This window comes from Salmo salar, chromosome ssa02 (assembly GCF_905237065.1).
Source record: "Salmo salar chromosome ssa02, Ssal_v3.1, whole genome shotgun sequence".
NCBI classification, from domain to species: domain Eukaryota; kingdom Metazoa; phylum Chordata; class Actinopteri; order Salmoniformes; family Salmonidae; genus Salmo; species Salmo salar.
This window is the reverse complement of record NC_059443.1, coordinates 43,638,230-43,650,408: the sequence shown is the minus strand read 5'-3', so window position 1 is coordinate 43,650,408 and position 12,179 is coordinate 43,638,230. Positions and strand designations below refer to the sequence as shown.

At 46.1% G+C, this 12,179-nt stretch overlaps 1 protein-coding gene across 2 annotated transcripts in view; it reads right to left on the bottom strand.

Moving 5' to 3' along the window:
- The window catches only part of LOC106583607 (nuclear factor of activated T-cells, cytoplasmic 1), a 71,058-nt gene that overhangs the window by 14,177 nt on the left and 44,702 nt on the right, over positions 1-12,179 (bottom strand). For both annotated transcript variants that reach the window (XM_014167982.2, XM_014167993.2), the window contains exon 9: positions 8,160-8,819. In XM_014167982.2, coding sequence (XP_014023457.1) covers positions 8,160-8,819 — 660 coding nt within the window. The remainder of the gene's footprint in view (positions 1-8,159; positions 8,820-12,179) is intronic.

Here is a 12,179-nt window from a genome sequence, read left to right as displayed (position 1 = left end):
TTGTAGGGAGGTCATAGAGGCACGTGGAGGCCACACACACTACTGAGCCTCATTTTGACTTGTTTTAAGGACATTACATCAAAGTTGGATCAGCCTGTAGTGTGGTTTTCCACTTTAATTTTCTTTTTTTCATCATCTTTTAACCTAAATCCGTTGACATGGTGACATTTATTGTTGACTTTACGTTGGATTCACAACTCAACCAAATGTAAATAAAAACTAGATGTTGAACTGTGGTCTGTGCCCAGTGTGTTACAGTCATGCGTGCGTACAGTACATATACTCTGTCTCTCTCGCTCTCCCTCTCTCTGTCTCTCTCTCTGTCTCTCTCTCTCTCTCTCTGTCTCTTTCTATATCTACGATTCTCATTCCACAAGGAAAATATATACTCTAAAGTAGAAAATATCTCCCGTGATCCTGATGCTAAAACTTGACATGATTACAGAAAGAAATACAGAAGAAATCGATAAATAACTGCACGATTATAAATGTGTATACGAGAAAACTCCTTTCCTCTCTGTTGAAACATCTGTGTAGAGTATGATTTGTGTAACGGCCTGCACCATTGAAACACGGGGTGATGTGCAGTTAGTATATAGGCCAGTGTCAGAAGCTACTGGGGGACTACTTGTTCTTCCCCACTCTCTCTCTCTCCTCTCTGTCCCCATCTCCCTCTTCTCTCTCTCTCTCTCCACATCTCTCTCTCCCCATCTCTCTCTCTCTCTCTCTCTCCACATCTCTCTCTCTCCCCATCTCTCTCTCTCTCTCTCTCTCTCTCCCCCCATCTCTCTCTCTCTTCTCTCTCTCCCCATCTCTCTCTCTCCCCTTCCTCTTCCTTTACCCCCGCTTTCACTCCCTCCCCTCAGCCAAACACAGTGAAGATGGGGTGCTTGCCAAGAGCAGCAAACCCCACGTCATTCTCTATCCTGCCTGGCTGGAACAGCCCTCTTCTGTTGACATCCGTCACTACAGGATACTATTTCACTAAGCTAATACATTTCAGATGGCGCCTATTATAAACGAGTCTGAAATGAGAGATCTGCTTCTGTTTATCGATGCCACAGGTATTTACCTTCCCCAACAAACTAAAAACTCACCGGTATGTAGAGTGTGAGAGTGAGGACTTACAGTGTGGCAGTGGCAGACCCGCTTTGTAAAGGGGGACTTAACACAGGAATCTGTGTTTGTCTGTCTGTGTGTGTGTATCTACGTGTGGGCGTAGATTGTGTGTTGTGTGTGTGCCTGCAGACAATCCCAGCAGTGAGAAAAGATTTACCGTGTACCATTCAGAAGCCAATATGTTAGTGGTCTGGAGCAGAGGAAGCTACAATCATATCTAGTATAATGGCTTTGCCAGGCTACAGATAACCTCAACGGCTCACAGGCCAAAAGGGAGTCATATGGGAGTCAATCAAAGCCTGAGGAGAATAATATAGATCATCCTGTCAGTGTTGTAAACCACATGCACATCAATCATCTTTAGATGCTGTGGAGAGAATGCATGGGACTATGGGGTGCTGGGGTACCACCCCCACCACTTCACCCAGATGCATGGCCCATCCCAGGCCAAGCCACAGGCCTCTCTTTGGGGCTTGACCCGCTGCGATTCGCGTGGCTCGGCGGCTTCTGAATGTGTACTCTCGGAGCCTCAGAATGCAAGCCACAGAAACCAGCCATCTAAACGGCTGCGTCAGGAGAATCTGCATAAACACACATCACATGCCCATCCAGGCAAGTACAAATGATAGAGTAATGAAAAGTCCTACCGACGCACACACACACTCGCGCGCACCCGCACACACACTCCTTACTTTCATTAGATCAATTATGAGAAAGCACAGCAAGCCACAGTGTCAATTGGCCACTCTTCAAAGAACTGGAGTTTGTGATGCCATAGATTGGCTTCTACCTGGATCAGTTCACCTACTGTACCTAACCGTGTGCGCACAGCATGGAATAATTAGACAACAATCAGACACTCACAGTAGCAAATCGTCTAGAAGCATTCCTGACATCTGAGCATTCCTTCATAAACACAAAACCCATTAAAAAGGAAATCTGGTCTCGCATCTAATTACATCAGGCCTCTGACATGGAGAGACCCAATTTGTTTAGATATAGAGCTGCAGTTACGTGGTAGATGGATTCTTTCACAGTGACTGTGGATATTATGACGGAGCGGCTGAAAGCGCAGCAGACTACTGCGGTTAAGCTGCTGGGCCTGTAGGGACACATTTGAAAACACCCAGAGCCCAATGGAACATAATAGGTTGACATTTAAAGAGAATATACAGAACTTTTATCTTTGGGGGTGCTCTTGAGACAAAAGGGGTCCCTTAAATATAAATATTGCCCAGAAATGACCTAATTGGACAGAGCGGGACACATATTCCCACACCCATGAGCAAAAGCATACATTGTTAGCTTAAAATTAAGGATTTGGGTGGTCTTATTAGATAAGAAATGGATGAATGTTATATTCGTGAATACAAAAAAATCCTCTAACTTCCATATAGTATGTTTAAAGTTAGAGTCTTCGTACAGCTCATCCCACCTATCACCTTCCTTATGAGTTTACTACAAGGATACTGCAATTCAAAGCTCGATGGTGACAGCCTATCATACTTCCACCATTATATGTAACCACTTAAATAGGAATATTTCCCCTTTCCTCATTATCTTGGATCAGAGAGCCTATAATACGGTGACATGTCATAATAGGGGGAAACGTGTAGAAAGCAGCTGGTCCCAAACAGCAACCAGAGAGCTTCTCAAGCCTGGCCAAGAGGACAGGGATAAAAGCACACTGAGAGGAAACAGAACACGGTGCTAAAGGTAATCCAAGGTGCTTCTCACACACACACGCACACACAGTGCAAAGGTAACCTATTCGTCAAAGCGTGATGGGATCTCGCTATGACCATGAGATCATGGTCTATTCTGAATCCAGGTTTTCATTGAGTCTAGCATGCATTTATTATATTACAGAACATCAAATAGTTACATTAAAAGTGTAAGGAGTGAAGATATCTCTCCTTGCTTTGGACTTCCTTGCTTTAGACTTAATCCTATTTCTAAGTCATTGCATATCATTTCCTACTATATGCGTAAGTAATGTGACAAGCAAAGAAAGGATATTCAGCGTGACTAATAATACATTGGGCCAGTCTATGATAACAATAGAAAAATGAGAAAAATATTTGTTTAAATCGCAGGGTACAAGACATGGTTTTGATTCCACTAGGAGAAATCTGCAGTTGATACAATGTCCTAGTGATCTTCATTGTCTCTCTAACCATCTTCTAAGCGGTCAATGGCTCTCAGAGGCCTATCCATATGGCCGTGTATTCTTTTTTCCTCCCATTATAAAACTTCCAAAAGCCTACACCCTCCTTTATCCACCATCAGTTCAAGGTCTTGCCAGGAAAACAAGATTCCTAACATGAAAAACGCAGCCATAATAGCAATATTAAAAAGTCCACATCCTCTCTGAAGCCATAAATAATAAACAAGCCATCCCCCTTCTATTATACCTGTCAATAACATGAAGCATAAGCCATGGGGATAGGAGGTCTTGACACTGCACTTAACCAACAGAGAGTATTGCTCTTCAGCCTCTATTAGCCCAGGCTCTGCCCCCTCCCAGCAGAGCTGGGGGTCAAAGGGCGAGTGTGGTGAAAGCACAGGCTCTAACCACTAACGGCTGACCGTCAGATGGTCTACCTTGACTCCTCGCACACACACAGGCAGGCTTGCAGACACACACACACATGCAGGCAGGACGCACGCGTGGAAGCACGCACACGCACACACACACGCACACGCACACAAACACACACGAGCAACTCAATAACAGCAGCTCAGAGATTCCATCCCATTAGACACCCCCCACCCCAGCCGCAGCTTCTTTAATGAACCCCCTCACCCCCAACTCCGCGCCAGTCTCGCGACACACACTCCGATGTTAGAGACTCAGCATGTTTTCAGAGCGGTGCGGACACACTCTCAATCATCATTAGGGGTTTTGCAGAGTCCTGGGGTCTGGGCACCTTGCCAAGATGTGTAAAAGTTTCCATGAGAAAAGCTTGAGTTGCCGTTGGAGGGGAATGGTGGCGGACGGGGATCCTCAGAAATGTTAGAATTCTCTATTGTTGTTGGGGAATGGATAAAGGGGGAGAGAGAGAGAGCGAGAGAGAGAGGGAGAGAGAAAGAGAGGGAGGAAAGATGAGGTCTGTCTAGAAACCTGTTGCCACTGACGTCTGCCCTCATGCAACATCGGGTCTGTTTTCAGTTTCGATAAAAAAAAGGGTATTTCATTTCAATTGTAGAAAACTTGAGTTGAGGAGGAAACAACTACTGGAAAGCTGACCCTGAAATATAAGGCAATCAGAATACACATGTCAAGTGTCAGAAATCAGCAGTGTACATTTGGTTGTGTTTTTCTCATGTGGGTGAATAAGGCCCCTCTGTATTCAGCTGTAACCAGATGGCAAGAGTCTGGCTGGCTGATTAGCCTTAGCCCTGTGCAGGTTCAGCTGTGCTTCATGATATCACCCATCACACCAGAAGCTAATGAGAGAAGACACACAGCGGTAACCTTGCTGGATCCGTCAGATGTCCAGGCTGGTATACTACGACTGCATTACACACATGTGTGCACGTACACGTACACACACGCGCGTGCACACGCACACACACACACAGAGAAACACACACACACACACATATACAGGCACAAAGAGGCCTTCATGAGCACCCTGGTTCGAGGACTGGGGGTTCGTAATGTGGCTCAAAGCCTTCCTCTGTGTAAACAGCAGCCAAGTCTAGGATCAGAGCGGATATGTGTGGGCGTGTGACGGGAGGGGGTAATGATGTCACCCGCAACTGCAACTCGGCTAGGACGTGTGACAAAACGTGGCGTCATCACAGCCCCCTGTTTTATGGGTTAATTAGCCAGGCTAACAAGGCAAGCGTAAATATACTGCCCTCCTCATTCTTCATAACTTCTATTGTTTTTATTGATGCCGTTTGCATGACATTGTAAACCCGCCCCGGATTAGAGAGAGCGAGGGGTATGAGTCAACGTGAAAGGTATTTTTTTACTTGAGAAACTTCTGTTTAAATGTAAACCTCACATTAAATATGTATATATTGCGTTTGGCATATGACAATGGGCCAAAAACAATACAAAGAGCTCTAGGGCTAGCTTTTGAAAATTCACTTTAACATACATTCCCCCAAATGAATTCTGCTTCCATTCCCCCTAAACATCAATCTATGGACATTGGTCCAGGTTAATTCGCTCCCTTAACTCTCCAGGCTATCGTGAGACAGACAGATCCCTGCTGCAGCGAACCAATGGCAGCCGCAGGCCAGCGGTCCTAAATACATCCCCAGCACAAGCCAACTGATCATTCATCAATTTAAATACAATCCTGGACATTACCCAAAAAGCCTTGGGGCACCCTTTTACAGACAGACGGTGCATAATGTCCTGCAGTTAGCTAGCCTCGAGGCTCCAATGCTCCATCACAGAAGTAGTGGATGAAGTGGTGCTAGCTGGGAGGGGGTTAGGGGGTTAGGGAGTTGAAGGGCAGTTAGAGGGGCTTATGTTAAACTTGTTATCCCCTCCCCCTCTAGATCTCCTACATATCTACCCCACACTGACAACAGAGCTCCTTGTGATACAGTAGCTTAGCCTGTTGATAGGTTGAGTGATTTCTCGGGGGCTGGGTTAGCCGTGCGAGCCGAAGGCCAGTGAGAGACATTTCCTCTGGCCGAGACCTGGGCGTGGGAGGTGCTCCACTCTGGGGAAGCTCAAGTGTTGTCCCGCTGCAGAGCTCAAACCACTGGCTCCAAACAGGTCAGGGTGGGGCACTATGCTACGCGGCTAACGCTAAATCACCACCGCCCGCCCAACCACCTGGTGAGGTCATCCCCTACCGTCGCCCCTCTAATGGAGCAGCTCGCTAACATACGATAATTAACGGACGGTAATGACTGTGGAAAGGGAGCTCGCCACTCGCCGACTTCTCCCAGCTCTAATTTATTTTTATCCCAGGCTCATTTGAGGGGTCTGGAATGGGGCCGGAGGGCCTGAGCGGTACAGCGTGCAGATGCCTTTGGAGTATGCTGTTACCACCACACACTTACCGGTACTCCAGGAGCACAGTTAGCCCACCACAGATGCTTATTCAAGACATTAGATGAGGCGAGATTGCAGTGCACCAAGGTTTTACCAGGGACGCCTTGGTAGGCCTCTGCCAATCAATACGCATTCCTGTGAGTCTCTAATGCATCTGTAATCACAGGCCCAATAACACTTGGCCACTGGGTCCCCAGATATGGGCACCGCTAAAGTGACAGTGGATGGGGTGGTGGAGCATGAAGACATGGTTACTACTTAAGGGTTATAACTTTAGCAGAAGGCAAACGTTGAATATTTCCATACTGTACAAATGATGGCGTAAAATGACCCCCTAACAACCTTTTACCTAGCGCAAAATAAAGCTTGGGTTTCACTCTTATTCGATTAATTCTCATGCTCTGGCTCCTTTGCCTTCCATAACTGCTGAGAAGTTTGAAAAGGAATTAGACATGTACTGTACATGCCAATGCTAATCGTAATTTAGCTCCAGTGTCCTCTTGTTTCAACGCACTGTAAGGGGAAATATGTCAGGAGCTGGCGCGGAGTCAGAAGATAAATGCTAGTTCTGGATGTGTCAAGTGACAAAGACTTGTAGAACAGCCTATTTGAGTGTTGTGCTCGTTTTATAGAGGCAGACATCCTCACTTCTCGCTATTGTCTGTTTACGAGGTGAGGACTAATCAGGATGGACAGATTTGCTGACAACCACATTTCAACTCAATTACAACTCTGCTACTAAACCCCTTGATCCCCAATGCCCATCACCCCTGTGCACACACACACACACACACACACAGACACACGACACACACTTTTTTATTTAAATGTTATCTTTGTTTAACTACACAAGTCAGTTAAGAACAAATTCTTATTTTCAATGACAGCCTAGGAACAGTGGGTTAACTGCCTTGTTCAGGGGAAGAACGACAGTTCGGGGATTTGATCTTGCAACCTTTCGGTTACAAGTCCAACGCTCTAACCACTAGGATACCTGCCGCCCCAAATGTTTACAGTAGGAGTGAAACAAAAGGTGCACAGGAAGAGTGCTGTTCCTAAGTTGAGTGGGGACTCGCCTTGTTCCCCCTGTTTGGATGCAGGGGGACTTTATCTCTACTGGCATACCGCCACGGATGCCGCGCACCACACAATCAGAGCATAACAACAATGTGATGAGCAACCCCGACAGGGCCATAACAGGCTGGGAGTGACCAGAGGGAGGGACGATTATGAGGAGGGGGGCACATGGAGAGTTAATAGGGGGTCTACATACAAATGCTGCGTTCCTCCATTCCCCTGGCTGTGCCTGGGCTCACATCCAGTGGGGCTCAGGTGACCCCCCCAGCCTCCCCAGGCTCCCTCGATGACGTCAGCTCCAACACTACACCCTCCGCAGGGAAAACATGGGAAAACAAAGTGCCTCCTGCCTCTTGACATCCCTCGCAGCGAGGGAAAAAAGCGTTGCAGCTCAGGAAACCCCTACCCATTGTTTTGCTTCCTTCATTAGTCCTTGTGTCAACAGTCGGGGCCGGCACGCGCGCGCCACTGTTTTTGTTCTCTTGCTCCCTGCCTGACCTCGCTGCTTCTGATGTTTTGACAGATTGTTTCGAAATCCCATCAAGGCCCAATTGACTGTTAAAATAACGCCGCTATTAACTCGGACAACATACACAGTAGTTGCAAAAACAAAATGAATCTGGAATGTCTAAAATTAACAAATCTGACGTAAACCCATGGTTGATAGCGCTGCAATTCACCAGGAAAGAGGGAGATGCGGGGGAAAGGGTGTGGGTGGGTGTGGGTGTGTAGATAAGCAAAGGTGTAAAGTTAATGTAATGTGCACTGTAAATGGAACGTTCTAGAGAGAAACGAGAATCGTATTTTTTATGACCCTGTGTTTTCATAAGGAAAAACAACACTAATGTGATAATGACGATGATGATGTGATGTCACTAGCTAATAGAGAGCTTTGATTGACAGGTCTAGGTAGATACACCTTGTTCTTGTGACTCACCATCGTCCAGGTACATCTGGTCCAGATCCTGGGGTTCCCGCTTGACGGTGACGGCTAGGGAGGGGGGGCTGGCATCTACCGGCAGCAGGCTGGGAGGGCTGATCCTGGCCTCGGTCTGGCTCTGTCCCTGGGTAGGGCTGTAAGGTGGTGCCTGGGCGAACGGGCTCTCTGCTGCCCCCCCTGGAGTGGAGGGGAGCGACCCAGGGGAGGTGGAGGGGCTGCTGTTGGGGTAGAGCGGGTGGTAGCCATGGGGACCGGGGCTACCAAGGTGATGCGGGCTGCTGCCCTGGGAGTGGAGCATGCCCAGTGGAGCGTGGTCGGGTGAGGAAGGGCAGACCAGCGGTGCTGGGCACTGCCCTGGCGTCTCCTGGATGGCGGACGCCAAGAGACCGTTGTGGGCATGCGTAGGGCTGGTGGAGAGGCACTTGGGGTAAGCCACGGGGGACAGGTCGTGCAGTGTTGGGCTGGAACTGGGGGAGGAGGCGGGCATGCTGCCAATGCTGCCATGGCAAGGCGGGCAGGGAGGATAAACCCCGACCAGGCAGGTGTCAGCGTCCCCCACAGGTATGATAGGAGTGAGCCTGGGTTGGCCATAGTAAGGCTTGGAATGAGCCCCCAGAGGCTCATATTCATCATTCGGTTCTGTCTTTATTATCGGGACTGGAAAAAGAGAGAGAGAGAGAAAGAGAGAGAGAGAGAGAGAGAGAGAGAGGAGAGATTAGAAACGTGAGGTAGGTCCACGTGGCTGAATGAGCAACTGAATGTCTGAGTGTATGAGTAAAGGAGTTGGTGTAGTGAGATGGATTGTGGGTAGGATACCCTCCAAAACCAAACAAACAACTGGCGATTAAAAGAGACTCTGTGTCATTGGCTGGGCCTCTCAAACGCCAGCTCAGAACCACCCCCCCCCCCACCCCAAAAAAAAGAAAAGAAAAAAAAGAAAAAATAGATGAGTCATCAGAGCAGAAAGCCACAGCTGGCTCTAATCATGAAACGGCGCTATTTTCTTTGGACTCTCCTTCAGCTCTGATATCCTATGAAAGAGTGCTTTAAAGCGGCTGGGCTGCTGCTGCAGGAGCCCGGGACCCCTAGGCCTCCATGCCCCGAAAGCAATTGTTGCTCTCAGGACAAAAAGAGAGAGAGTGTGAGGGAGAGAGAGAGAGAGAGAGAGAGAGAGAGAGAGAGAAAGGATGATTTGATTGAGGTGGTCCGTGCTCCTTAAGAGAGTATGGTATGCCTGCGGTTTCAGGAGCTCTAACTTCAGCTAATGCAGGAGGAGAGTGCTATGACCCCACTTGCTCATGCCGCCGTCTTCCAACTCACTCAGAGTCCATTTGGGAGATGTTTCCACCATTTCCTGATTAGTTTGGACTGACAGTCATCGCACACTAGGTTTCCTGGCTGTGCGATCAAGATCAGTTTTCATCTTTCGGAGACTGACCATGACGTGTGCACTATTTATTGAATATTTAAACATATCCTCCAGTTGAACACACACGCACACACACACATAAAGACCCAAACCCTAAGGAAAAGATGAAATGGCCCAGTTGCTCTAAGAAAACCCTTTATAAACCCCCACATGCTCTGATTCTGCCACGAGTACTGTGACACAACTAGGATTGAATTAAGACACCCAGATGAATAACAAAAAGCTTCTGAGTCACAATACATGCACTGTCTGTTGCTATTTCTGCACACAGTTAAATGTGTTAATGGGTGTGGTTAGTGTTTGATGCCAATCATAAGTGTTTTGGCAAAGTCTGAATCACTCTAAATGTCTTCTGACACTCTATTCGGCCTACTAAATGTCTTATGACACTTGATTCAGACTACTAAATGTCTTCTGACACTTGATTCAGACTACTAAATGTCTTCTGACACTATTCAGACTACTAAATGTCTTCTGACACTCTATTCAGCCTACTAAATGTCTTCTGACACTCTATTCAGACTACTAAATGTCTTCGGACACTCTATTCAGACTACTAAATGTCTTCGGACACTCTATTCAGCCTACTAAATGTCTTCTGACACTCTACTCAGCCTACGAAATGTCTTCGGACACTCTATTCAGCCTACTAAATGTCTTCTGACACTATTCAGCCTACTAAATGTCTTCTGACACTATTCAGACTACTAAATGTCTTCTGACACTATTCAGCCTACTAAATGTCTTCTGACACTCTATTCAGCCTACTAAATGTCTTCGGATACTCTATTCAGCCTACTAAATGTCTTCTGACACTCTACTCAGCCTACGAAATGTCTTCGGACACTCTATTCAGCCTACTAAATGTCTTCTGACACTCTATTCAGCCTACGAAATGTCTTCTGACACTCTACTCAGCCTACGAAATGTCTTCGGACACTCTATTTAGCCTACTAAATGTCTTCTGACACTCTATTCAGCCTACTAAATGTCTTCTGACACTCTATTCAGCCTACTAAATGTCTTCTGACACTCTATTCAGACTACTAAATGTCTTCTGACACTCTATTCAGCCTATTAAATGTCTTCTGACACTATTCAGCCTACTAAATGTCTTCTGACACTCTATTCAGCCTACTAAATGTCTTCTGACACTCTATTCAGACTACTAAATGTCTTCTGACACTCTATTCAGCCTACTAAATGTCTTCTGACACTCTATTCAGCCTATTAAATGTCTTCTGACACTATTCAGCCTACTAAATGTCTTCTGACACTCTATTCAGCCTACTAAATGTCTTCTGACACTCTATTCAGACTACTAAATGTCTTCTGACACTCTATTCAGCCTACTAAATGTCTTCTGACACTCTATTCAGCCTACTAAATGTCTTCGGACACTCTATTCAGCCTACTAAATGTCTTCTGACACTATTCAGACTACGAAATGTCTGCTGACACTCTATTCAGCCTACTAAATGTCTTCGGACACTCTATTCAGCCTACTAAATGTCTTCTGACACTCTTCAGGCTACTAAATGTCTTCTGACACTCTATTCAGCCTACTAAATGTCTTCGGACACTCTACTCAGCCTACAAAATGTCTTCTGACACTCTATTCAGCCTATTAAATGTCTTCTGACACTTATTCAGCCTACTAAATGTCTTCTGACACTCCATTCAGCCTACTAAATGTCTTCTGACACTCTTCAGCCTACTAAATGTCTTCTGACACTCTATTCAGCCTACTAAATGTCTTCGGACACTCTATTCAGCCTACTAAATGTCTTCTGACACTCTATTCAGCCTATTAAATGTCTTCTGACACTATTCAGCCTACTAAATGTCTTCTGACACTCCATTCAGCCTACTAAATGTCTTCTGACACTCTATTCAGCCTACTAAATGTCTTCTGACACTCTATTCAGCCTACTAAATGTCTTCGGACACTCTATTCAGCCTACTAAATGTCTTCTGACACTATTCAGACTACTAAATGTCTTCTGACACTCTATTCAGCCTACTAAATGTCTTCGGACACTCTATTCAGCCTACTAAATGTCTTCTGACACTCTACTCAGCCTACGAAATGTCTTCGGACACTCTATTCAGCCTACTAAATGTCTTCTGACACTCTATTCAGCCTACGAAATGTCTTCTGACACTCTACTCAGCCTACGAAATGTCTTCGGACACTCTATTCAGCCTACTAAATGTCTTCTGACACTCTATTCAGCCTACTAAATGTCTTCTGACACTCTATTCAGCCTACTAAATGTCTTCTGACACTCTACTCAGCCTACTAAATGTCTTCGGACACTCTATTCAGCCTACTAAATGTCTTCTGACACTATTCAGGCTACTAAATGTCTTCTGACACTCTATTCAGCCTACTAAATGTCTTCTGACACTCTATTCAGACTACTAAATGTCTTCTGACACTCTATTCAGCCTATTAAATGTCTTCTGACACTATTCAGCCTACTAAATGTCTTCTGACACTCTATTCAGCCTACTAAATGTCTTCTGACACTCTATTCAGACTACTAAATGTCTTCTGACACTCTATTCAGCCTACTAAATGTCTT